At 37.4% G+C, this 27,420-nt stretch overlaps 2 protein-coding genes and 1 long non-coding RNA gene across 14 annotated transcripts in view; 2 read left to right on the forward strand and 1 right to left on the reverse strand.

Annotated features, from left to right (window-relative positions):
• The window catches only part of BACH1 (BTB domain and CNC homolog 1), a 451,645-nt gene that overhangs the window by 251,257 nt on the left and 172,968 nt on the right, over window positions 1-27,420 (forward strand). The gene's annotated exons all lie outside the window — the stretch shown is intronic.
• GRIK1 (glutamate ionotropic receptor kainate type subunit 1) overlaps window positions 1-27,420 on the reverse strand; it is a 377,043-nt gene that overhangs the window by 13,106 nt on the left and 336,517 nt on the right. For 5 of the 7 annotated variants that reach the window (XM_009426323.4, XM_009424876.4, XM_009425849.4 and 2 more), the window contains 3 exons: window positions 26,126-26,343; window positions 11,458-11,683; window positions 4,973-5,223 (listed from right to left, as the gene is read on the reverse strand). In XM_009426323.4, coding sequence (XP_009424598.1) covers window positions 4,973-5,223; window positions 11,458-11,683; window positions 26,126-26,343 — 695 coding nt within the window. 7 annotated transcript variants of the gene reach the window in all.
• The window catches only part of LOC134809267 (uncharacterized), a 20,010-nt gene continuing 4,087 nt past the window's right edge, over window positions 11,498-27,420 (forward strand). The window contains exons 1-3 of the long non-coding RNA XR_010154590.1: window positions 11,498-11,579; window positions 11,667-11,742; window positions 26,192-27,420. The exon at window positions 26,192-27,420 is cut by the window's right edge and continues 4,087 nt beyond it. This is a non-coding gene — a long non-coding RNA (uncharacterized LOC134809267). The remainder of the gene's footprint in view (window positions 11,580-11,666; window positions 11,743-26,191) is intronic.

Below are 27,420 nucleotides of genomic sequence, written 5' to 3' on the forward strand. Positions count from 1 at the left end.
GTGACTGCACTCCAGCCTGGGCGACAGAGAAAGACTCCATCTCAAAAAAAAAAAAAAAAAAGAGTGTGAAGAAAGTAAGTACTCGAGATTTCTCCAGGAAGGAAGGGTACAGAGAGAGCAATAAACTGTCTACTTGATAATTCTGAGTTGATCTAGCTCTATAGTTTAAAAACTAATCATGATATCAATTGAATATCATAAAATTTCCACCTCAAAGCTGTGCAGGTTTTTCCTGAATTCTAAGTGGAAAGGGTCTGTCAGATTGAATGCCGAACATGTGTTGTACATACTGCATAGGATTAGTGGCTCTACCTCTGCAATCAATCAAGCAATCAACAGCAATGATTTATTGAGTTCTAATTATATACATAAGTTTGTGCTTTAGCTTAGTGGTTCTCAGCGTTTCCAGCACATTAAAATCAACTGGGCATCTGAAAAAATTACCATTGTCATGCCCCAACTAATTAAATTAGAATTTCTGGAGACGAGGTCCAGAGCTTCTACTATAGATCTTCACATATTACCAGTTTGGGTCCTTCTTCCGAGTGCAGTGACCTCTGCCATTGATTTATAATGCTTGTACAAGAAAAACTGCTCTTAGAGATAGAGCTTGAGCCTCTAAATTAGAAAACCAATTTTCTAAACCAGATTCCATTTTAAGATGCTTGATAAATTTTAGTTACTGCCCATGTGACCAGAGAACAATACTTAGTTTCTCCAGAAGGTACCAACAGTTGTTAACGGATATATATTAACACGACTTTTATTAATTATTTCATTTTCTATGCCATGATTTTATTTAATTATCATAGTAAATGTATAAAGTCCATAATATTACCTTCATTTTACAAGTAAGAAAATTGAGGCTTAGAAATTTACTCTAAAGAATACATAATTATTTATTGAGTGGCTACTATGTGCCAAGCACAATGCAAGATGTCTTGTACACTATTATGGGACGAGATTCACATGATCATACCTGTGTTCCCTTGAGGATGATCTGTGGAACACTGGTCTGTCAAGATGCTGTGGGGAAAAAAATCTGCCATCTAATAGGCTTGAGAAGTGCTGAATACTTTTCTACTTTGTTGAAAATTCTCAATGCGCAAAAACTTGTGATGCACACTGAGATAGCGTGTAGTAAAGGAACATTTAGAGTGACGCTCTATGGGTTATTTAACTATGAAAATTCTATTTGAGAAACATTTGCCAATTGAACACATTTTGAAAAACACCCCTACAAAACTTTGTGTTCCAGAAATTTTGTCCCACTGCTACATATTAAGAAATTGAGACTGAGAAATTTGGTAACTTGCCTGCAGTCATTCAGCATGTGGCTCTGCTAGAACCTGAATCTAAGTTTGGCTGTTTTAGAAAATTTTCTTCTGCTTCTAAAATCTATAACTACAGGCCGATGATGGGTATCTACTTCTCTGTTAGTAAAGCTGAATTTAAATTGTTGAAAGGATCAAATGTAATGTATGTGAAAACATTTTGAAAACTATAAAATAATACATAAATATCAGAATTAGGTAGTATACAGTCTAAAGTAGTATAGAAATATTAACTTTTGAAAGAGATCATTTCTTTATCCAAATCTCTGAATTACACTTTTAAGTAATAGTCTCTGCAGAAAGTTAAGTTTTGTCAGTTATTGTTAATTTTGATTGTCAATACTTCATCAATCACACTTGAACTCTTTTGGTAGCATTTTTGGTTTATTAAATTGTCCTTGGGAGAGTAAACTTAGGAAATTTGTGGTTTCTATATACTGAATCCGTGAAATATGAAACTAAGAATAATGTCATATTCACCCCAACATCTGATTCTATTGATTATGAAAATGTGAACTCTGACCTGGGACAAATAGTATGTTGCTTCTAGTTTAATAATAATAAAAAATGTTAGTGTAATTTATGATATTTTCTTCTGAGTACATTTCTTTAAAGAAGGAAGCAAAGCTGAGAAACAATCAGGACAAGAGTTAACTAGTCAACTTTCCTGAATATGCTTTACTGGAGAAATATACAGTTGATTGGAGAAGGCTGTGGCTTCCAAAACTGGGAGGCATTTAAAGCTAAGCAAAGAGAAGGTAAAATGCTGTATGATTGCACAGATGGCATATCTCTACTTCAAGGAATGTGCTTTAGGGGATTTCTTGATATGTCAAAAGATAATCCCATTAAGAAAAGAATAAAGACCAACTGATCCCGTATTTAGAAAAGATGAAACATACCTTCAACTCTCTTATTCACTAGTGAGGAATCATCAGATATTCTCTGTCACAACAAATTAAATGTGCAAGAGGTTTTTTATGTCACCTGCTTGAGTTAGCATGGGAATTATTTACAGCACTTTGAATGCAGATGGAAAATGAATCTACAGAGATCTGTAACTAATGTGTATGGACATTCTTTCCTTTATTTTTTCCTTCTTGCCCTTTTCCCCAGAATACTTTAAATGAATTAATAATAATGATGGATCCAAAGAAATAACTGTGAAAATGGTGATGTTGAGAAAAGATTGTTCCAAGAACAACCCCTCTATCTAGGATAAGTGGGAAGGAAGTGAAATAACATCTCGTAGAAAGATGTTCATCAATGCAAAGTGAGCGGTAAATAGAAATGAATTAGTACATAGCTTAGGACTTTGCTGGGATCTTCAAAGAAGTACTATGTAGCTTGAAAAATATCACCATTCCTTAGAGACTCAGAACCTACAGAAGACTGTTAAATTCTACAAGTAAATGTTATTTGAGAGTTTGAGGTTAATGAATTTCTGCCCAGGAATTATTCTTGACTGTGTTCTGTTTCCATGAGTGATGTTCAACATAGCTAGTGCTCTTCTGTGACACCAGAGGTTTCAAGTTTAGTTTTCTTTCTGTGGATCACGGTTTTTAAATCTTTAAATGCTAAGACACTTTTGAGTCTTTGTGTAAATAATACATTTTAAATCATGGAATCAGTTTCAATTAAAAATTAACATTGTTATGGAGTTATGTGTGTACTGTTGAAAAGGCAAGGGTTTTGGGTAGTTTGAAAATATGCAGATCTACACAATATATGAGACAGGGAGAAGAAAAGAGGAGGGAACAAAGTTCACAAAGATGAAAAGAAGTCCATAGAATTAGCATCTTGTTTCCATGCTTTGCCCTGTTGAAAGTCTGAATCTCCTTTTTCATGAAGGAAGAGTTACTTATTTTTAATGCATGAAGATAGAACTAAGATGATGAGTGGGACAGAGAAGATTCCTGTAAATACACATTTCTAGAAGTCTTTATACCCCTAATATGCCCCTGCTTCAACATACAGTGCAAGTCTCTTTCCAGTGTATTCATTTCAATGTCTAGAATACATGAGTTTTGCTATCCTAAAGGAATAGAGAATTGTGGCTATTTATGCTTAGCAAATACAAATATCAACAACACCAATTAGCAAAAACATTTTCTACTGGGCACACTTTTTTTTTTTTAAACTGATTACACAGTATGAACTGAGGACTGTTTTCGAATCCCTCTCTCCTCTCGAATTAATTTACCACATTCTAAATCCGTAGATAAAGTGGTTCCAGAAGTGGAGTTGGTTGGATGGGTTTGCTTACATTGCAGTCCATAAAAGAAACAAAAAGCCTTGCATGCAAAAGAAATGAGAAAAAAAATAGAAAAATGAATAAATCAGAAGCAAGAATGAATGTTTAAATGAAAATTTACATCACATGAAGCTGGCAACTATGAAAAGCACATTAAAGCATCATATATACAAGCTTTTATTTTTCAAATTAGTTGCATAAAACAAGACACCTCAAGAGCAAATTGAAAGTTAAAGCAGATCAGTTCATTCTCCCTTTGAATTAAAGAAACAGCTTCTTATAACAAGAGCTTTGGAAAGGGGTGTTCATTGTTGTCACAGTTGCCTTGTAATTCTGGGGAAGATTTTCATGTGAAACCAGGTTATAATGAATCATCCCCAGTTTCGGGCCCTTAAGGAGGGCTTCCACTTAAAGAAAGTGGATCTATTACCAGATTATTAATCAGAACCAGCCACATAATTTGCAGGGTCCAGTGCGAAATGAAAATATGGGACACTTTGTTCAAAAATTATTTAGATTTTCAAGATGACAGGAGAGCATTAAACTGGCTCTGTCATTAATAGTCATAGTCTTAAAATTCTAACAATATTTAAAAATTCAAAGGGGAGCCTGATTCACTATGATGACCATAAACTTTATATTTTGTTTATTCTAGCATGGTTATGAAGGAATTATCTTAAATCGCAATCAGCTTTTTCAAAAGAGTGTAAGTTGATTTCCTTCAAAAATGGTGTGATTTCCTTCCAAAAGAAAAGTAATAGGCAAAAATGGTCAACTACTAAAATTGTCCTATAATCCCAAACACAATTTAGAAAAATAAAGTCTCATATACATTGCATTTTCATTTTGTATTGTTTATGACATTCCTGGCAAAAAAAATTTGAGGTGATATATCCTTTTACAAATCTTACTTTGATAGAAGTGTTCAATTTCGTAGTATGACTTTTACATATTTATATAAATTGTTTTGCATTAGTACATGTGCTCAGAATCTATACTTAAGGGCTGGTAACATTTCTGTTAAATATCTTTTTATATCTTTTCCAATTTTGGATTTAGTTTTGCCTTTTTCCATCTAGGGTTTCTATCTTACGAACAAACAACAGTTCAAAAATTAACTGAGTTTGGAATTTCTGCACTGTCTTTCCAAATAATGCTAATTGGATTTAGTATATAAGCCCCTTCCTTGTCGTTAATAAATGATGGACCTGCAGTGCCCACAGCACCTGGCAGGGATTCAATAGCTCTTTGCTCTAACTCAAAAATGGCTCTTCTGGGCATCTAATTCAATAGACTGAAAAAGAGCAAACATCCTTAAAACCCCCAAACTTAAGACAGATAATGCAAACTATAAACTAACCAGTCCTAGAAAGAGATGACTCACCTGTTCAATATCATTATTCTTCCGTGATTTGTATATGAATTCTCCAATAGCTACAAATACAGAAAGGACCAGTCCGGCAGCCAGAACAATGAAGATGCCTCCAATATTTTCCACTCCTAGGGCACTGGCTTCTTTGTTGTCTTCCTCGGGGCAGCCATTCCCACGCCACCACTTCTCTTTCATCATATGCAGCTTCCCTTCTTCTTGGAGTTGAAGAATAGCAATAGTAATTTTATCCCGGTAAGGAGAACCTGGAAGTAAAACCATCTGGATATTGGTCACCAAAATGTTGAAGAAGACATCCAGAAGTATTCTTAATTATCATCTTAGTGATAACTATGTTATGGCTGTTGTGAGACCCCAATCCACAAATTGACTTGCAAAGGACAGGAAAGTTCAATCCTATATTTTGAAGGCACTATATAATTGGAAAGAAGATAGCTGACATGTTGAGATTAACTTTGGCCCCGATTGTTGGCTCCTTTTAAATAAGAAGAAGCAAAGCTAGGAATTCTATGACATGTCTTTGTTTCTGGTGAGGTCATTATGAGTCTTTTCACATGTCAAGAGATTTCACTGTGTAAGCTAAAAATAAAATTCTAAGCCCCCATTGACGGAACGACCCTCTTTTGTAACCAAAGGGACCCCAGAAAAACCTTAAGAACTTAGTTTGCAGCCATACCGGGATGGGAGGTCAGACAGAGCAGTCTATTTGTGGCAATAAGATATCAAATTATAAACAGAACTGAAGGCCATGCCAGACAAGGGTTAAGTCACACAGCCTTGGACTTAAAAAATAAACTATGTTCCAACTGCTATGAGGCTTTTCTTTTTCTCAAGGAGGTAAACAAGCACTGGCCTCAAGATAAGCAATATTAAAACAACTACAGCTCATCCAACTCTTAGACACTGACTTCCAGCCCCTGTTCCACCAGCTATACCTTTCATTAAACAAGATCCTGATTTCAGTAACTTTCTCCAGAGAAGAAAACCACCGACCTTAGACTGGTTCTGGTTGGATTAAAGAGATTGTACCCTTGCATGCCATTGTGTCCTGCAAGACATTCTGACGTATAGAACCTAATTATAAAACCATTAAATGTTAAGTCTCTACCCCGAAGTGGACAAGGATTGTATGTTACATGCATTTTTGTTCAATATGCATGTGTCAGGATCATCTTCATAAATATTCATAGCTCCGCCTGTAACCAGTGTAATATGTATGTTTAGCCAACCCAATCGGCATAAAGCTCTTGCCCCAACCCCTCTTTTTTCAAAGTGCCTGTCTTTGATCTTGGTTGGACACATGTTTTCCAGCCTACGGGATGACCACCTTGCAGATTGTCACCCTTTAATTATAAAGAAATGAAGTCTCCATTTCTACTTTCCAAATTTATTGGTATTGTGGTTACATTTTTTAAGTTAGCAGTTATTTAGACCTTACTTTTTTCTAGACTCTTTGTTGTCTCATATTGTGACTGGGCTTGGCTGGATGACCAGCAGTGCCATTTCTTCTTCTGAGGGGGAGTAACTAGACATTTCCCACCTCCCTTACAGTTCAGTGTGGTTATGTGACTGGTTTCTAGCCAATAGGAACTAAGACGATGTCTTCCCAACATGATCTTTGGCTCTCTCTCTTTTTCCAAATATATAGCAAGAAGGAAAGGATTTCAAGTCACTAGGAATGATGGAACCACAAAATAGAAGGAACTTGAATAGAAGGAACTTTGAATAGAAGGATTGAAAGAAAGCAGAGTCTCTCTTTCAATCCGCACTGGACTGTGGCAAGATCAAGAAATTAACATTGAATGTGTAAACCACTGAAAATTTGCAGATGTTGGTTAGTACATACTGATTAATGCACCTATTAAGATAAACTTAAGAGTAGGTTTTGAATAATTCAAATATCCTACAAAATTCAGGTAGGTTTGGAAAATTTGCAAGGACTTTATTAATATTCTTTATTCTCTATCTCCTAGTAATGCCATTGAACTTTTAATTATGTAAGGGTTGGAAAGTGCCAACATCTACCTGTAGACATAGCTTCTCAATACTGGATTTTGGTTAATCAATGCAAAGGAAGAGGCAAAGTAAGATTCTTTCAATTAATCTCTCCTTGAATGTGAAGAACTCTTGTTAGCATTTCTTCTACTCAGTAGAAAAGTAATACACCCTGGTTTTCTCTATTTGCAAATGTTAAAGTTTTTCTTGGTGGAAGCACATTGATAAATGAGGCATCTTAGGACTAGAAGAAATCTTAGGAATGATACAGTCCAGTCCACTTACAGTTCAGTACACATTCCATTTTAGAATGGAAGAAATTTAGGAACTGAAAGTATGAGTGAAACTGATAGTTGCTGGCACAGCCAAGAATCAAACTCAAGTTTCCTGACTTCTTATTTTTCAGTGTTGTTTTCACGACAGTGTTCCCAACCATTACTCCCACCCCTACATAAGCCTTATGTCCTATGGCATGGTTAAGTTAGAAAAACAGAAGGTTAACATTTGTGTCATTTGTTATCAGTTTTCCTTGTAAGACTTCCTGAAATAATCGTCAGCTTTCAAAAGCAAATTTAAAAGAAGAGCAAAATGCTTTGGAGTGAGATTACGGCTTATCAAGAGTATGAATTTTTGGTGAAAAAAATGGATATTGAAAACAAAATTAAAAGATATTGGCTGTTTGCTTAAATATCCTCAGAATAATGGCTAGTGTAAAAATTAGCACCATTGATATACCCATAGCAGGTGAGCAATTAAGTGAACCAAGAGCACTTTGCTTTAATGTACATGAAAGTGCTTTGAAGAGTGTAAGAATGATTCTTATGTTAGTTGTTGCAGTAATAATCCTAGGAGCATACACAGTGGGTGCTCAGTAAATGTTGACTGATGCTTTCCTTCCGCTTCCAGGCTGCGCAATACCTAAAACATTTCAGACATATGAAAATCTGATCTCTGTTTAAAGTTGGTCTCTGAGAAAGATAATTTCCAGCCTCCTGGTAAGCTGTTCAAACCTTAAATGCTCTTGTTCTCTCAGAGTTTTACTTTAAATCTCTCAGGAGGTACATTTCCAGAGCTGTTGTCCTGAGTGTCTCTAAGAAGCAAAGTCTTCAATTTTCTGTTGTGACTCTGCCAATCTTTGATTATGGGACAGAGCTTGCAGCCATAAGGGAGTTAGTCAGGGCAAGACTAGAAGTGTACAGATAATTTTTAATATCTGAATATATTTTAACTTAAGTTTTTGTTGTTGTTGCTTAAATGAAGTAAATGACATTGGAAGTTATTATGTCACTTGAAATGTATATATATATATTTCATATATATATTTCACACACACACACACACACAAACATCTTCCTGAATAGCAACTGATCTTTTGTAAAGAGTCAATTCATCATAAAAGAAACATCTCACAAATTTTTCCAACAGCTGTATTCTCAATGGATGTATTCTCCATGAGGTCTGCCATCTGTTCCAATTATTCCTTCATTGTTTTTGGTTTAAAAGCACGACAGGTTTACAACCACTATGAAAAATTCCTGGAGTATATTTCTTTTCATCTAGGAAGTGGGGAAGGCTTTTCAACTTTGGAACTTGGGTGAGGTTGGCCAAAAGGAGACTGAATGGGTACCTTTGGATCTCTCTGTATTATATGTATATTTATATATATATATTTTTGTATTATATGTATATTTAATATTAATGGTACTCAACACTAGGTCAGCTTCATTCGCATGAAAGCAGGTAGCGATTTTCAAAGTGCTGCATTCATTTAGGAAAGTGGTAGGAAGAAGTGCATTGTTCCCTCCTACCTCCAGCCCTGCGTCACTCACTGTACTATCAGAAATTTTAGCTTTCAAGTTATATTCCATGCTGTAGAAGGAATGTCAATTAAAAGTCTCATGTTAAAGTTCAAACGTTCTCAGGAGAGATGATACACATTGTTATTTTAAATCATTATTAACAGACAGGAATTTTGGTGCCAAAAAGGGGTGTTGAAATGTGGTGGGGTAGGGTTATGAGGTGGGGGATAGAATGATAAAAGCACAGTTTTTGACTTTATAATTTAGTCTAGAGATGGTTCTATTAAGGAACTATAGTTACTCCTCTACGAGGGTCTTGATTCTGCAAAAATTCAGGCAAAGGTACCTACTCTTGGTGTTCTCATCTGATCTATGGCCCGTTTAACTAAAATCAGCAGTGATGAGATATAAAAAATAGCATCTAACTTCTCCTACCTTTATTCTCTAAAATGAGGTGGCGAAGCTTGCTTAGGGCAATAGGACATTGTTTTTAAAGTCAAAAAGAGGTATAATATCCTGTTAGCCAGTGCCAAATGATTCCCTGAGCCTCTTGGAAAACATGTTGACTAAGTTATAGGAGAGCTTACCACTTGGGGCAAAATATACACTTCACTAGCAATATTAGTATTTTCATCAGGAGAAGTTATTGGAAATAAAGAAGCAAGAAGGTAGCTGTAAATCTTCTAGCCCAATCATTCTGCAGGAAATTTATTTGGAGGACATACATGATAACAATAATAATAAAGTTAATTTCTCCATAGCACATATTTCTAACACCAGGTAGTTAGCAGGAAGTCAAATTGGCTGTGTAATCATGGTAAATATGGAAGATAGTTGAACTTTATCTGATTAGTTATATTCATATTAATTAAAAGTTGAATATATAAAATGCAGCTTTTTCTTTTTTAATGAATTTGTTGCTAAATAAAAAACATTAGGATAATTCACCTAAAATCTGGATTTTTTAAATTTTCTTAGAAAATGGAATATTCCACAATCTTGTTCTCAAACTCCTACATGTCTACAACTCTCTGACTTGAAAGGCAGCTGTCTCTTTTAGGTATGTCATGTGGCCTGTAATTTTCCATAATTGCCACCGTTCCCTACTACCTCCTGGCACAAGCATGCTTTGCTCACTTATGGTATCTGCTTGGCCTCTGTAAGCATTTTAGTTTGTGATCCCTGCATGATGTGGAGAGTCATATTGGATCATCCCTTTCAAATGACAAAAATATTAATACCAACAAGCAAATCAAACCTACCTGGGGTCCTTAACGATCTGGCTTGACTGTTAGCTATGATTTCTGGACTTGCCCAGTAGTCTAGACAGTCCCTGATTCTTCTCCTTTGGAATGCTTACTAACAAATTACCAAGGGCTCACTTGGGAAGAGCAGGTTCCCACTATACCAGGACCTTATATGATACAGTTTTCTTTCTTTCTTTCTTTCTTTCTCTTTCTTTTCCTTTTCTTTCTTTCTTTCTTTCTTTCTTTCTTTCTTTCTTTTTCTTTCTTTCTCCCTTTCTTTCCTTCCTTTCCTTTCTCTCTCTCTTTCTTTCTCTTTCTTTCTTTCTCTCTCTCTCTCTCTTTCTTTCTTTCTTTCTTTCTTTCTTTCTTTCTTTCTTTCTTTCTTTCTTTCTTTCTTTTTTCTCTCCTTCCTTCCTTCCTTCCTTTCTTTTTTTGAGATGGAGTCTCACTCTGTTGCCCAGGCTGGAGTACAGTGGCACCATCTCAGCTCACTGCAACCTCCACCTCCCGGGTTCAAATGATTCTCCTGCCTCAGCCTCCCGAGTAGCTGGGACTATAGGCACATGGCACCACAGCCAGCTAATTTTTGTATTTTTAGTAGAGACAGGGTTTCACCATGTTGGCCAGGATAGTCTCGATCTCCTGACCTCGTGATCTGCCTGCCTTGGTCTGCCAAAGTGCTGGGATTACAGGCGTGAGCCATGGCGCCTGGCCATGATACAGTTTTCTATAGAGAGGGAAAAAATAGAGAGGGAGTTTTCTATGGAAAGGAAATCACTAATTACCCCTTAAATTCTATTCATGTCTCCTATAGACGTACAAGAATGCATTGCTATATGGGTCTATATACCTAGGCAATAATATTCCTAGGAGAGCAATAGCATGGAACTAAGGAATTTGAAGATTTTACATAGTTGGCATTGATTGAATGTAACATTGCCTGAGCACATCAGACTTATAATTTAATCTTTATCCTTTTTCTTTTGACTGATATAGCCTTGCTTTTTCATCTATCATTATGGAACACTAGCCCTCTCACTTTTGCTATCCATATGCAGAATCAACTTTCTTCTATTCTAATTTAAGGCAGATACATTATATAGGCATATAGGGGTATTGAAGGAAACAATGTGAAGAGGATTAATTAGAAATATGTTCTCTTTAAGATATTTGGGGTGAAATAATAAAATCTATATATTCTTAAACATGCGTTGGTAAAACTTGAAAGAAACACTGGTTAAAAGTATATTAAGTTAAATATCTGGGAATCTGTAATTCAGACTATGTCTCTGATCTATATGGATGTTTACATTATTAGTTCACTAATGGCATTGTAGGCCTTCTCAGAATTTGGAATAAAGAACTCTGAGCCCATTTCCTTCCATACTGGTAACTGACATTCTCTATCTCAGTCTTGGTTCATGTCTACCCCTCTTACCAATAGGTGTTCCCACTCCGTAACCTTTGGAGTCAATGAGGCCCCCGATCTGAGTGAGGTTGCAGTTTCTCTGCGTCACATACTCAATGCTGGTGGACTCCATCAGCAGCGCGTAGTCTGTGGTGAGCACTCTCTGGATCCCCTCATCACTGTTTCTTACCAGGGCGGTCTGCTGCCTGCTGCTCATGAAAGCCCACATCTTCTCATAGGTGGAGATTTTTGATTTCTGGAGGGAAAGAAAACACACTCACCAGCAGAAGAGGGCTGGAAAAATACGACCTAAAGGTATTCAAAGTCCCAATGGTTCAAATAATGATAGGGAGGATACTTTCTCCACAGGTGGGGGAGTCAAGATTGATGATCTCAAGGCTTCACTTTTGTAGCTGAGAAGAGCCCAGTTCACTCACTATTGGACAGCATTTGCACAGAGGCAGCTATTACATGGAGACCTTGATCTACAAGCCATTGTGGCCCACTGGGCTAAGGGGTGACTAGCTCACTCCAGGACTCTGTTCATTTCATCCATTTTCCTTTCAATCACTTAACTCCAGCAGGTATTGTTTTGCTGTTTCCAGGTGTATAAGTTTCAATCCTTGATCTAGCATTCTTCTGCTGGGGAGAGCCCTGGAGTAAACCACTGACTTCCTCTGCTTTATTTGTGCTTTATTCGTCATTCACTCTTCTCTTTTCTAGAAAACCTAGAATGTAAATGCTCTTTTCAAATTAAAATTTAGAAAAGAAAAATCTTCGGCCAGGCGTGGTGGCTCACACCTGTAATCCCAGCACTTTGGGAGGCCGAGGTGGGCAGATCACATAAAGGTTAGGAGTTTGAGACCAGCCTGACCAACATGGTGAAACCTTGTCTCTACTGAAAAAATACAATTAGCCAGGTGTCGTGGCATGTGCCTGTAATCCCAGCTACTCAGGAGGCTGAGGCAGGAGAATTGCTTGAACCCGGGAGGTGGAGGTTGCAGTGAGCCAAGATCGTGCCATTGCACTTCAGCTTGGGCAACAACAGCGAGACTCTGTCTCAAAAAAAAAAAAAGAAGAAAAATCTTCATACTGTATTTATATGCCTTTTTATGTGTATAATTTTAATTGCAATCATATTTTAGATAATGGGGACTGAATATCTCATTTCAAAGTGTTCTATTAATATGTTTGTCTTTTCTCATATTCTTCAGCTTTTTGATAGATTCAGTAATAAATTATATATGTTATGTAATATATGCACATATACATATGTACCACTGCTTCATTATCTTACTTTTTTTGCTAAAGTATACTGCCTAAATTTTCATATTACTTAAATATGAATTTTCCATTCTTTTGAATAGTGATCTATGATTAGACATTTTGCATTTTACTCTGTAATTTCCATACAGTTCCAACTTTTTTTGAATTTTTCTTCATTTGCATCAGCATTCTCCACTTATTTCAGAGATGAAAAACATTATGGGAATTATTGGTATTTTTAAGCTAACCCCAGTTATCACAGTTATATATAGTGCTCGCACACATTAGACAAATCCCTTGGCAGGCACAGGATGCACCATCTCAGTAGTTCAGGAAAGCTTAAAACATGGTTTTGGGCCATAAGCAAAAAATGGAATACCTGCGGAGTCAACTCTATCACGGTTATTCATGCCCAGGTGTTCCTGGGGGCCACTTAATTCCAACCTCTATTTAGGACCTGGGTTAATACTGTAGGGTTTACGAGTTAGGGGAGGACAGATGGCTTTATTTCAGATTGTTAGGCCTTGAAAATCCCCCTGAGAAAGGTCTTGTGAGGCAAATAACAATTCAATAAACAGTACCTTATAGATATTGGTATTTTATGGAACCCATTGTGTCATATTGGGCCCCTGTGAGTTATGCCACAGCCCCGGAGATATCTGCAAACTGCAGCTCATGTCCCCATAACAAAGGCGTGTTTTGGGGGTCAGGGTTACTGCTTCATTTGTTGTGTGATTTCAGCCTTGCAAAGTCTGATAATGCTAAACTTATAGTAAAAGAGCTACTCATACAAGTGCAGAAAGGTCAGTCTATCTTGTGGCAGTAAATGCACAACTGGGAAAATTATTCTTCCATCAGGAAACTACCTTAAGGGAAAATAATTTTCTTTGAAGTATAAAATTTTAAAGTTCTCAGAGACTTTAGAGATAGGCTCATGCAAACTGCTACTGTCACAGAGGAGGAAGTTTTAGTACGGAAGACTTTGAGACTTCAAAAAGTCACAAAGCAAGTTAATACCAGAGCTAATTCTGGACTCCAGCACACCTAATATCTAATTCAATGCTCTTTCCACTGTACCATGCTGATTTGGGGGAGGTGGATGTCTATATTGCCAAAATGCTTTTGAGAATGATTTTAATCTCATTTCATCTACATGTGAAAATATAGCTTTTATTCATGGACTCATTATTCCCTGAGGTGGGTTGCTAGTTAGTTACATATTAATATGAAATAGAAATCAACCTTCACATAGAAAAATTTTATGAAACATTAATTTTTTTCACCATATTTAGATTTTATTAAAACGAGTGTTGTAAATTGTTAGAAAACTGAATTTGTGGTTTATGGAAGTCAAAAACAAAGTCAATGTTTAGTTCATCCACGGTAAATGGAGAAAGTGTGGGGAGTCCTTCATTTCATCTGGGGAATTGAAGGATATGGGAAAGGATGACACGATTCAACTCTAAACCTAAACTAGCTGAAGTGAAGGACTTCATTATTTTCAATCTATGGCAGACCTAGCTTTGGTCCTCCTGCATGGGACGAATATGTAGGTCATACCACCTGTGACTCACTCTGTGAGTATTCAACAGTATGCAGGTGGTCTAATCCAGGGGTAAGAGAGGTCATGAGTTTAGTGCAACCTCAGTATTCAACAGCTGCAACATTTCTAAACGCTTACTCTCAGTATTCTTCTCCTTGTCACAGCTTAGTAACAAAATGTTTCCTGAGCCAGCACACTCTTCACACTACACTTTGAGTAGCATGGCTCTATGGAACAGAGATAATGGATTTAAATTCAACAACATCCACATCTTCCTTCTTGGAGTAGAAGGTTGTTCTAGGCCTGACCTCTCCCAGGGAGCTACAGGGGAAGTCTAGTTGGCATGGACACCTTTGAGCAGGGAGGGCAGAACTTTCTCTCTGACAGAAAACTGTTACTTGGTAGGGGACTTGGTAAGTTGAAGGTATAGGAAGTGTTATAAATTCCTTTGACCCCTTGCTATTCTCACTAGAGCACAGTAATAGTAAACATAATGGGAGCAAGAAAAGCAGCATTTTGCTGTTATTTAGAGCTCTCTTTCGTCGTTTAAAAAGTTTGCTGTTGTGGGGCTTTATTGTATTTCACAGTTAGAGTTCTAGGCTACTTGGGATGCTAGGGAAATTAGAGTTTGCAGGAAGACCCAAAATGTGGCTAAGGAATAACTTTTTTTTAATAGGTAGAAATATCTGCAGACAGCTTCAGCACCTTAAAGTTGTAGTAAGTTTTCTTTTTTATTTTTTGAGACGTCGTTTCACTCTTGTTCCCCAGGTTAGAGTGCAATGGCACGATCTCGGCTCACTACAACCTCTGACTTGTGGGTTCAAATGATTCTCCTGCCTCAGCCTCCTGAGTAGCTGGGATTACAGGCACCTGCTACCATGCCCGGCTAATTTTTTGTATTTTTAGTAGAGACAGGGTTTCACCATGTTGGCCAGACTGGTCTCGAACTCCTGACCTCAGGTGATCCACCTGCCTCGGCCTCTCAAAGTGCTGGGATTATAGGCATGAGCCACCACACCCAGCCGGTAGAGTGAGTTTTCTATCACTAGGCAACTGCAAGGAGTATGTCATGCTTAGACGAGTTTCACATAAGGAGATGCTTCAACCATCACGTTCTACTCTCTAGACCAACCCCTTCCTATCACATATGCAGGTCCTGAGGTCAGGGACAGCAAATGACACACAGAAGGTGGCAGAGGGTTAGTGGAAGAGACAGCACAGAATTGAGGGCTCTTTCTTCTTTACTGCAGAGTTCTGTCTGCTGCATGCCACGCTCAGTAATGTTTATTTTTTGTTAGATAAAAAAGTAGAATGTTGGGAGTAAATTACATGTATTCCTTTCAGCAGACTTTTTTTTCATGGTTGAGTCTCAAATCTTAGTAATTCTTAAAAATAGGATTATACTTCATGAGAAATTATCATACATATTAAAAGACCAGGCAAAGTGTTAAAATGACAGCCTGGGTGTTTTTGTACTTCTAAATCACATATAATGTCAACCAGCCTCCTAAATCACTCTAAATAATATATGTTCCAAAAACAGAAATAGTGGTTGCCTCTTATTTCACTAGATATGTCAAAAGTTAATTAGAATATTTGGAATGTCTTCTGAGCTTCTTAGCAAAACTTGCTAAAACTGAAAAAGCCTCATTTATTAAATCTGAAATCACCCAGGATTTTTTCTTTTTAATCCTGAGAGGCATCTGTTTAGATAAATTCATTTTATCTGTTTAAATCTGATTATGTGGCTATCCTAATGCTGATGAAACATTGTTGGCAAAGAATAAGCATTTTTCATCTCAAATCTGTTATAAGGGAGTGTTACTGCATCAATGTTTGATAAACATTATTTATTTCTTTTTTTCCCGTATAATACATTCAAGTTAAATAGTCACTGGGAAATAGTTTATAATGTTTGCAGGCGTTAAAAATTACTTATTGAAAATAGTAACAGCAACCAACATATGCAATGTTTATTTACTGTGTAGCAAGCACTATTTTAAGAACTTTGCATATATTGATTAATCAAATCTTCACAGTAATCATATGAAAGATGTACCATTATTATTTCTCTTTCATAGATGAGGAAATAGAACAGCACATGAAGAAATGAGGAAACCAGGATTTGATCCCAGTAATCTGGTTCCAGGGTCTGTGTTCTTAAACAACAGGGAATGAACTATCTCTCTTAATACACAGAACAGCAAACTCAAGGCTTGGCTAATGTTTCCACAGCTAATGTTTCCACAGAATTAACAAATTTTCTAAAGAAATAATTGAAACAAGTAGCTGTGGGATCTTTCTATTATAGCCAGAGCTGTTGTACTCATCATATAATGTACAGAAACTATTTACCTGACTTTTAATAGCTTACACTTGTTTAGACAAGAATTTAGACAGTGTTTTAGGAAGTGCAACAGTTAGAACCTGGAAAAAATGTGACTTGTTTATATTGTTTCCTTTCCTTTAACAGTATTTTGCTTTTCATATAGTTTCACTGTTTTTAGTTACAGGATTTCCACCACACAATGTAAATAAAATATGTGCAAATTCTAGGGTGTAGTGTGGTCTTAAGCCTGATGGACTCCATTTTATAAAATATCCCTCTAATGTTTCTTTTTTATTGAGGTAACTATTATTTATCACATTATTTCTTCCACCAGTTTTTATAAGACTTTCACAGTTAGGATGTATAATCTCATTTTTCAGTAGAATCAGTAATCATGCAATTCTACTTCACACTAATATGGCTGATGATTTTATATATCGATCTGTGTTTATGTATATTTTTACTCTACACACTGAAATATACATTAGAAATGTTATTGATATTTGATCTTTTTTATCTTATCAAAAGTGATCTTATAAATGTAAATATATGCATATAGAACAAATGAAATATCACAAACAATTATATTTTAAAATCTCCTATTTACTTTTACTTTAGGCAAATCCTGATTTAAGACATCCTTAAAAATTAACCAAAGACATAGACATTGGCTATGTAGAACTTCATACTTGCGAAATAGGTACATCAGAGGTGAATAGTTGCCTTAAAAACAACCATTTCTTTTAGACATGATTAATATATTATTTCATTAAATAATAAATTCTCATGTTATTTTGAAAATATGATTTAATTTACAAAAATCTCTCTGAAGGAAGATGATCAGAAGAAAATATTTATAGTATAGTTAGGGCCTCTGCCTTCCAAATGTGTATAATATGAACACTGCAGTTGATTATGTCTTTATCTTGATTTGATGAAAAGTTATGACATTTGCAGACTCTCCTACATTTAAAAAATTTATGGATTCCCTTTAGAAAATTCCCTCAGCGGGATTTAAACAGATTTGCTAAAATATTTTTCATGTTTTTCTCCTGTCTAGAGTTAAAGATTGGTCTATTACAGGCAATCTTTCAGCCTTTGAAAAAGGTTAAATTGACCTCATAGATTTCTTCCCAAACAAATACACTTTTAACCTACAGAGACCTAACATTTCTGACACTGATGGTAAAATTAGCTGGATTTTTCCAACGTAAGCTAGGAACTCTTATGTGAAGAGTGCCTTCCTATGCAGAGTATTTGAGAAATGGCTTTCATCTTCTGCTTCCTGAAATGGTTATAACTGTCTGAAATCTGTCTCCCTACAATGGCTCATTGCTTCATTTCCACTGGTGCAGTGCCCAGTAACTTCTCTGAAATGTCTTTTGGGTTGGTGACAGCACCTAACCACTCCCTGGAAAGAGATGATAAAGGTTAGAGAATCCCTTGTTCCCACAGCTGGTCCAAAGTCCCTAGACCATGAAAGCCAGAAATGACAAGTCTTTTATGATGTTTTAAAACCTATTTTATCCAAGTCATTTTAGACTGAATCACAATTTAATCTGTGTAATCCTCTGGCTTGAGTCTGGGAGGATAGTGATTTGTTACAAGGCAAGCTTCTACTGAGAAGTATTTCTTACATGAATACTTCATAGGTAATTTGGCTCACAAGAAATTCTGCCACTACTTCCTGTCTGCACAATGCAACCACATGTTGTGTTGTATTTAACAGGTATTCATACATCTTGTCTCTGTATTGCTATTCAGATCTTCATGTCTTGCTCATGATTTTATACCTTTTTCCCTCCTAAGTGCTAACCTCAGTACTGACCATATTGAGGACCCTGCAAAAATATAAATTGAGCTGAATTAAACTGAATTGCCTCACTCTGTTTCTTGTCTGCATTCTAAGGGCAGCCTTACCATCTTTTGCCTACCTACCATCTGGTAAGTGCTTCGGCAAATGCAATGTATGTGCTCAAGAAGGGCCTCCGAGGCCTAGGGTTGCTGTCTGGCCAGGCCTCCAAAAATCTTTGAGATCTTGGGCACTGACACTTCTTCTGGACTTTTCTGTCCTTTAGCAGAAGGCAGACACTGCAGAGATGACTGACAGTAAGGAAGCTGAACAAAGACCAAACCAAAATATTTATAAATCTAGAGAGACTGAAAAAATAGGACTAATAGCTAGAGGTAAGGGTTGAATAATTATGGTGATGATGTTATAAGTGATAGTTACAATAATATCTAATGTTTTTATTGCTTACAGTGTACTAAGTGGTAGTATAAACATATTACCTCTACTAAGTCATTAAATCCTCAAAACAATTTTGAGTTAGAAATCATCCTCAATTTATAGACTGGGAAATCAAGGTACAGAGAGTTTAAGTTACTTGCCAAGGTCTACATAACTTATATGTAGTAGAACCCAGGCTCTCTGGGTCCAGATCTCTAACAAAAACACTTTCCTGTAGGTTTTACTTTATATCCCAGCATAAGATGTTGGTCATATTTCTTGAGAAGAAGACTAGCTGGTATTCCCATTCTCCGATCCATAGGCTAAAAGCATTATCCTCCTTGGATGATGGTTCACAAGGATCATTGGGAAATCCATTCTTTTAGGCTGCATACGGTTCTTAGACATTATCATGACTATTCTTTCTTCATCTGGGGAAAAAAATGTGACTTTCTACACTATCACTGTGAGACCACAGTTTGGACTATCTTATTGTTTCATAAGGTAATTAATAGAATCCAACAAGAAGAACAGAGCCGTTGTACATTTCTGACTTCCTGTGGGAGAGAAAACCAGAATCTTAGTATACTATTTCTGAAAGGAAAAGTTGGAATTGGCTGTCATTGTTGTCATCTTGTCAGTTGTCTTGGATATAAAAGATGGAAATAGGTCATGTAGCCCCTAGGAAAGCTGAACGCAAGTTGTATCCATAGAGCTTGGCTATGAACTGACTGATCTTTGCATCTCCTAAGATGCTGGTGGTGGTCCCAGGGAGTTGGGAGCGAAGGAAATCTGTACTGTTCAGACTTGAGAAACAATTGAAAGGACCAAATAATTTCATCAGCAGAGAAAATAGAAACCAATAGAGTTAAATCTGGATTATTAATTAGTATTATGTCAAGCAGAAATGAGAGGGATTTTATTAAAAATTCTCTTAAATAGTCTGGGCATGGTGGCTCACGCCTGTAATCCCAGTACTTTTGGAGGCCGAAGCCGGTGGATTACAAGGTCAGGAGTTCAAGACAAGCCTGTTCAACATGGTGAAACCCTGTCTCTACTAAAAATAAAAAAATATAGCTGGGCGTGGTGGCAGGCACCTGTAATCCCAGCTACTCAGGAGGCTGAGGCAGGAGAATCATTTGAACCTGGGAGGTGGAGGTCACAGTGAGCCAAGATCGCACCATTGCACTCCAGCATGGGCGACAGGGTGAGACTCCATCTCAAAAAAAAAAAAAAAAAAATTCTCTTAAATAGAGTCTGTTGAAGTTCTGAATTATTAATACACTGACCCATAAACATAGTCCATTAATTAATTTGATGCCGATCGCCTCATATTCAGAGAAGAATTTCCCAAAACATCTCCAACAGTACCTGGACACTTGATAAATGTTCTGCCTCCCTTTAACCTTGTCCAGCTATTGGTCTTGGGGTGCCTGAGACCCTTTGACCAAATAGGCTATTATATTTCCCATAGTGATTGAACTGTAAGTTCCAGAGTGTTGATGTTCTTGTGAAAACATAATGCTTAATAAGCATCATTAGCTGAGTGATCGAAACTTAGAGTTGCTTTTTTTTTTTTTTGATGGACAAAGTGAGGTAGAATCTCAGGATGTCCATCTAAAGTTTCACAAGAATATGTGGAATTGAATTTATGATTTAATCCTATTCTCTTGTGTAAATGCAGTCCTTGATGATCAATGTTGCTCCGTATATGAATGACTCTGAAGGAAAACTGCCACTGCCTCCCCGTCTCAGTCACATCTTAGCTTGAGCTAGCACTTGTTTAAAAAATTTCCACTGGGCGCAGTGGCTCACGCCAGTAATACCAGCACTTTGGGAGGCTGAGGCCGGTGGATCATGAGGTCAGTTCAAGACCAGCCTGGCTGAGATGGTGAAACACCCTGTCTCTACTAAAAACACACACACACAAAATATTAACTGGGCATGGTGGTGGGTGCCTGTTATCCCAGCTACTCAGGAGGCTGAGGCAGAGAATTGCTTGAACTCAGGAGGCAGAGGTTGCAGTGAGCCAAGATCACACCATTGTATTACAGCCTGGGCGACAGAGCAAGGACTCCATTAAAAAAAAAAGAAAAAAAAATTCCACTTAGTTCCCTCAGCCTTATATGAGCTCAGGTGGTGGATAGTGGAATCTCACCTGAGCTATTTTAAGAAACTAAATTTTGGTTTTCTTCTTGTTAAGAACTGAATACATCAGATCTAAAATGTAGAGTGTCATGCTGTCTGCAAGAATAGCCAAGTCTAGGAGAAAATTCAACGGATTTTGAATGAAATTTTAGCGAGCAACTTCTGGGCACACATTTCAAGGACAAACTTCACTAAGCACATCCCTTGCTTGTGGCCTAGCGACCAAATGTGAGGCATTCGAGTATTTTGTTTGATCATGGATCTTGAAAATGTCTGATTTGGCTATAAAATGATTTTAAATCAACTTGAAAGTAAAAAGACCAGTTTTTATCATTTGGGTACTGCCAGAGGAATATTGCTTTTCTGAGAAGAAAAACACTTGAAATTACACTGTTTGTGACGAGAAAACGTTTCTCAGTAGAAGTTTCCTTGTGATTGAGTGGAGACAGGACCCATCTTAGCAAATGACTTGTGCTCCAAAAACTGATCAGGACGCTCCAGGTTAGATTAGGCAAAGGTAGTTTCCTTATTCATTCTACAGCTCAAGAGAGGTTATTGTCTTTAACTGACAGAGAAAGGGCTGGAGGAGGGAGACCCTGATGGCATAGCAGGGGTGAAACATGTTCATGTGGAGCCAGGTCAGGACTGAGTCCTTGTGACTGTACCTGCTGTCACTCAGTGATTTAGGGCGGAACTACCCCGAGAGCAAAAAAGCCGAAACTTTTCTTTCCCTTGTGGAATAATCCAGCTTAAGAACCTGAGTGTACATCCCTCTGACGCTTTCTGACAGCTTACCATCCTCGAGGGGAAAACTAAATCGGATTTAGTCCTTGTTCTCCTTCTGCAAATACATTTCTTCTCGGTAAACTGGGTTGCTGGGCCACAAGCTAACTTGTAAAATGCGGAACTTGGCAACAGTGTCTCTTCTTGTGTGGGTCCCTATGTATCCATCCACCTCTCTCTCCCTCCCTCTTTCCCTCTCGGCTTCCTTCCTTTGCTCCTTCATTCACTCTCCCTCCCTCTCTCTGATAGAAATCCACCTCTCCCAGAGTTTACTTTTTCACTTATTGAAAACATAGTTTTCTGAATGCCTACTATATGGCTGGGCACTCTTTTAGATTCTGGTGACTTAATGTCATACAAAGAAGACCGAGTTTCTACCCTCATGGAACTGACTTTCTAGAACGCTCTGAATTTTGCTGAATCTTGGCTCTTCCATTGCTAGCTTTGTAACTTTGGGGTAAATTATCTAGCCTGTCTGTGCCTCATTTTCCTCATTAATAGGGATAATATTGGTATTTATCTCAATTGGTCTTTTTTTTTTCCTTCTTTTTTGAGACGGAGTTTTGCTCTTGTTGCCCAGGCTGGAATGCAATGGTGCGATCTCGGCTCACTGCAACCTCAGCCTCCCTGGTTCAAGCAATTCCCCTGCCTCAGCCTCCCGAGTAGCTGGGATTACAGGCATGTGCCACCACGCCGGGCTAATATTTTTGTATTTTTAGTAGGGACGGTGTTTCTCCATGTTGGTCAGGCTGGTCTTGAACTCCTGACCTCAGGTGATCCACCAGCCTCGGCTTCCCAAAGTGCTGGGATTGCAGGTGTGAACCACAACGCCTGGTGCTCAATTGGTCTTTTTTAAAGATAAAATGAGGTAATACAGGTAAGGGCTACTGCACAGGGTGTACTGCTATTTTTATTGATGCTGTTTGTACTATCATCACATTCTTCCTCTCTGAGGTGCTTATTGTTTCATCATTTTCCTGGTGACCTGAGAGAATGCTTGCATTGATGCCTCATTTTCCGGACCAGGGAGAAAGCAGGAGCCTTCTCAGAAAATGCTCAGGGAGCAGCAGTTGTGAACATAGCATGTGCCTGTTCAGTGGAAGTGCATTATCCAAACATGTCGTAATGTAGTCATTCAGGGTCCTGCCAGGAAAAAGGAGAACCCGCTCTTTTTATATTTAAAGAGGGGCATGAGAAAGAAAAGATCAAAGTGAGCTTAAGGGGCTGGGCGCAGTGGCTCACGCCTGTAATTCCAGCACTTTGGGAGGCCGAGACAGGTGGATCACTTGAGGTCAGGAGTTTGAGACAGAAAAGATCAAAGTGAGCTTAAGGGGCCAGGCGCAGTGGCTCATGCCTGTAATTCCAGCACTTTGGGAGGCCGAGACAGGTGGATCACTTGAGGTCAGGAGTTTGAGACCAGCCTGGCCAACATGGTGAAACCCCAACTCTATTAAAATAAAAAAATTAGCCAGGCATGGTAGCATGCACCTGTAATCCCAGCTACTCGGGGGGCTGAGGCAGGAGAATCGCTTGAACCCGGGAGGAGGAGGTTGCAGTGAGCCAAGATTGCGCCACTGCACTCCACCCAGCCTGGGCGACAGAGCAAGACTCCGTCTGGGGAAAGAAAAAAAAAAAGTGACACTTTGTCATTTAAAGGACACTTTGTAAATCTGGGTTGAGCATCTCTATTCTGAAAAATCCCAAATCTGAAACTTTTTGAGCACTGACATGTTGTCCCATGTGGAAAGTTCCACACCTGACCTCATGGCATGGGTTGCAGTCAAAACTTTTTTCATGTACAAAATTATTTAAAATACTGTATGAACTTACCTTTAGGCTATATGCATAAGGTATATATGATGAATAAATAAATTTTGTGTTTAGACTTGGGTCCCATCCCCAGGTTTTCTCATTATGTATGTGCAAACATTCTAAAACCTGAAAATATCCAAAATTCTAAAAACATCTGGTCTGAAACATTTCAGATAAGGGATCCACAGCCTGTGCATAGATCCTGTGTATGGTGGCAAAGTCAGGTCTATTGCTTTTTCAAAGAACGGCACAGCCTCTTTCCCTTACATTTGTGCTGAACATCTTGAAGGAAGTAGAATCTTCTCTGCCTTCTGCTAGCCCATTTCCCAGTACTTTAAAACTCTTTGATATTGCTGAATGAGATAAATCATTTCAGATATTTTTTCAGATATACCAAATTCTATCTTGCCAGTGCCCCTCTGTCCTGTGAGCCTTGCAAGTGACCTTCCTGGTTTCTGACAAGGACCATGATGAATCCCTAGCTTGGGGTATCTTGTGTCTCTTCACACTATTGATTTTAGGAAAATGCTTTCTGCAGCTTGCAAAGCCGTAATGTCATTTGTCTTTAGAACATCACTGTCCAAAGAAGAAACAATCACCATGCTTTACACATACATTAAATAAATGATACACTTCTTAAAATAAAAAGTGTTTAAAAATCTTTTTTAACACAGAAGAAAAGTAAGTCCTACTTTTTCCATTACTTTGCTTCTTGATAAAACTCTAGATATAGTTTACTTTTAAAACAATGCCTTTTTATTTATTATTGTTATTAAACATTATAACTTATTGTATAGTTAATTCCTATTTTTGTGAACCAATAGTGTTATACAAAGAAATGTGTACTTTTTTTTCCTAACCTTAGTTTTTGTTTCTAAGCTGGTATTTTTCACAAGTCAAACAGTCCACTCAAAAAATAATAGACATTGGAGACTCAGAAGGGTGGGAGGGTGGCAGGGCCGACAGATGAGAAATTACTTAATTGGTACAACGTATGTTATTTGGGTGATGGAAACCCTAAAAGCCCTATATCCATCTAACAAAATGCAACTTATACCTCCTAAATCTATAAACAATGTTTAAAAAGGAAATAAGAATGAAAGAAGAAAAAGAGTTCATTTTGAACTCAATGGAAATAATAGAAAGGAAAAGATTATTTTAAAAAAAATACCCCTGGCTGAGCGTAGTGGCTCACGCTTGCAATTCCAGGACTTTGGGAGGCTGAGGCAGGCAGATCACAAGGTCAGGAGTTCAAGACCAGCCTGGCCAATATGGTGAAACCCTGTCTCTACTAAAAATACAAAAATTAGCCAGGTGTGGTGGCAGGCACCTGTCGTCCCAGCTACTTGGGAGGCTGAGGCAGGAGAATCATTTGAACCCAGAGGGCAGAGGTTGCAGTGAGCCAAGATCATGCCACTGGACTCCAGCCTGGGCGACAGAGCGAGACTCCATCTCAAAACAAAAAACAAAACAAAAAAACAGCTGCCCCCCAAAAGAAACAAACAAACAAAAAACCCCAAACAGTCCACTCAATGCTGAGGTGACAACTCCATTTTTGGTAATCTGAATATGAATCTTTGACAAGGGTGTTTTTAGAGATTATTTTGTTTACAACTGTTGTTTTCCTTTTATTCACATGCACATTTACCACCATTAATACTTTTTTTTTTCCCAAAAAAAACTTTAGCCCCTTCTCTGTTATAGACTAGGTATTTGACTTGGAGCAGGTAATTTAGCTTCTGAAGGTTTTGTTCTTTTCGTAAGTAGAGTGAAGAGTTGAAGTTCATGATCTTTACACCTACTGGATCTATTAAAATCTATTTTTCACTGGAATTAGAGTATTTGAGATTTGATAATAAAAGTACTAAGGCTTCCTCCAAAAGCGAGGCAGAAATCAGTTTCATTACTATGGATAAGTAATTAAAAAGACCTCAACAATGAAATGCCCTTGACACTAAAACTAAACTCATCCAACTTAATTCTCCTGCGGTGCCTCCGAAGACATTTTGAAAAGCTTCAGGCATGGCTGGGAACACTGTCCTTCATCAATGCGGACTCAGTATTAGACCAGAGTCTCCTGGGATTTTTTTGTTCTTAATTCTCTAACTAAATTCCAATATCAACACATTTTCTTGTCATCTGTTTCTATCTCATCAAGTACAGGACAGAAAGAACAAAATAATGATATTCAAGTATTCTGGTTACCAGAATTCTTGATTAAGGAACCTTTATTTTATGGGTTCTATAAATGAGTGATTAATTAATGAGTGGTTAGATTGTATTCAGATTTTTTTTTTCTGGTGTAAAGGCAAGAGAGGATATTGAAGATATTGATCTATGGATCTGAGTACACTAAATTGGGGTGGAGTAAATGACACCTAGTTGGGGACCAAAGAAACTGCTTTATGCTGACTGGGGCTTCAAGGATTCCTTATGATGGGATTATGTAATTATAAATTTTATTTCATTAAAAAAATTGCCCAACATCTTTTTTTCTTTTTTCTTTTTCTTTTTTTTTTTGACAGATTCTTTTATACTCTACCACAAGTATCAGATAATCACTGAGAACACTTTGTCAGCTTCTTACCTTGAAGAAGGTCATTGTTGATCCATCTCTAACCGCCCCATATTCTATCTTGGTTTGCTTTGCCAGATCATCTGCCGAATCTATGGGGGATTCCATTCTCTCTACTGTCAAGAAGGCAGCCAGATTGGCCGTGTAGGATGAAATGATGATTAGGGTGAAAAACCACCATATCCCTCCAACTATTCTGGTCGATAGAGCTTTGGGCATCAGCTCTGATCCTGTGATGGTATCATCAGAGTAAGGGTGTTAAACACAGTCAGAAGGAAAGGGAAGATGTACAGTTCGACACTATTCTAGGAAGATCAACCTGTAAAAGACTTACCGTCTTGTAGGTAGATGAAATAAATGCATTTTATAGAAAATGGAGCAAAATCTTAAGGATTATTTTCAAATCATTAATCACTACTGCTGCTTTAACTATAATTTATCAGTAGCTGATGGTATTAAAACAGTTTTAACCTGGAGGCATTCCATGTCTAAAATTTAGTTAGTTTAGTTGCTTAGAATTGAAGTCAACCCCAAGACTTTTTGCCTTTTATTACTGTCTAAATGCATCTTATAGTGTGAAGTAAAATATTCTGCGTCTTTGTATAACTATGAAAATCTTTGAAATGCTTACATTTTTATTTAAGGTTAAAGAATGAGAGCTACTTGTAAAATATTAACATGCCATTTATCACATATACTTTAATAAAACATTGGGATTTTACAAATAAAATAAGATGCAGCCATACTTGACAGTGGATGAATTAGTTTTTATTGTCTTATGTTACCTTAAAAGCTACAATTCTTTTTTCTACTGTAGATTTTTATTTGGCTAAAAAAACACATTCTCTGCAATGCATAATTTTGTACTTCAATAAAATGCTGTTTCTTAACTACACTTCAAAGACAGGCTGTTCCTTAGGTGAAAGAAGACTTTCCTGGTAAGAATATACATTTTAGATGTCATTCAGATGATTTGAAATTATGTTTAAATGATAAAATAGAGGCACTTAATGTGTTTTCCAAGGAAACCTTCCTCTCTAAAAGAAAGGGTTTATGAGCTAAGTTTACTGTCATAAAAGACAAACATCTTGAAAACGGTCTAGCTCAATTTTGCTCAAACTCAGCAGCAGAATTAGAATAAATGAGAAGTACAATTAGAGTCCACTCCAGTTGTACTGATTCATACGTGGATTTTGGCTTGTTCATCTGCCTGAAATTTGCCATTGGTTCTGTACTTAGCATATCCTCCATGAACCTGAAGGCATGACAGAGTTTATCTGACCAGATAAAAAGTGAAAGAAAAACAC

This window comes from Pan troglodytes, chromosome 22, assembly GCF_028858775.2.
Source record: "Pan troglodytes isolate AG18354 chromosome 22, NHGRI_mPanTro3-v2.0_pri, whole genome shotgun sequence".
Lineage (NCBI taxonomy): Eukaryota > Metazoa > Chordata > Mammalia > Primates > Hominidae > Pan > Pan troglodytes.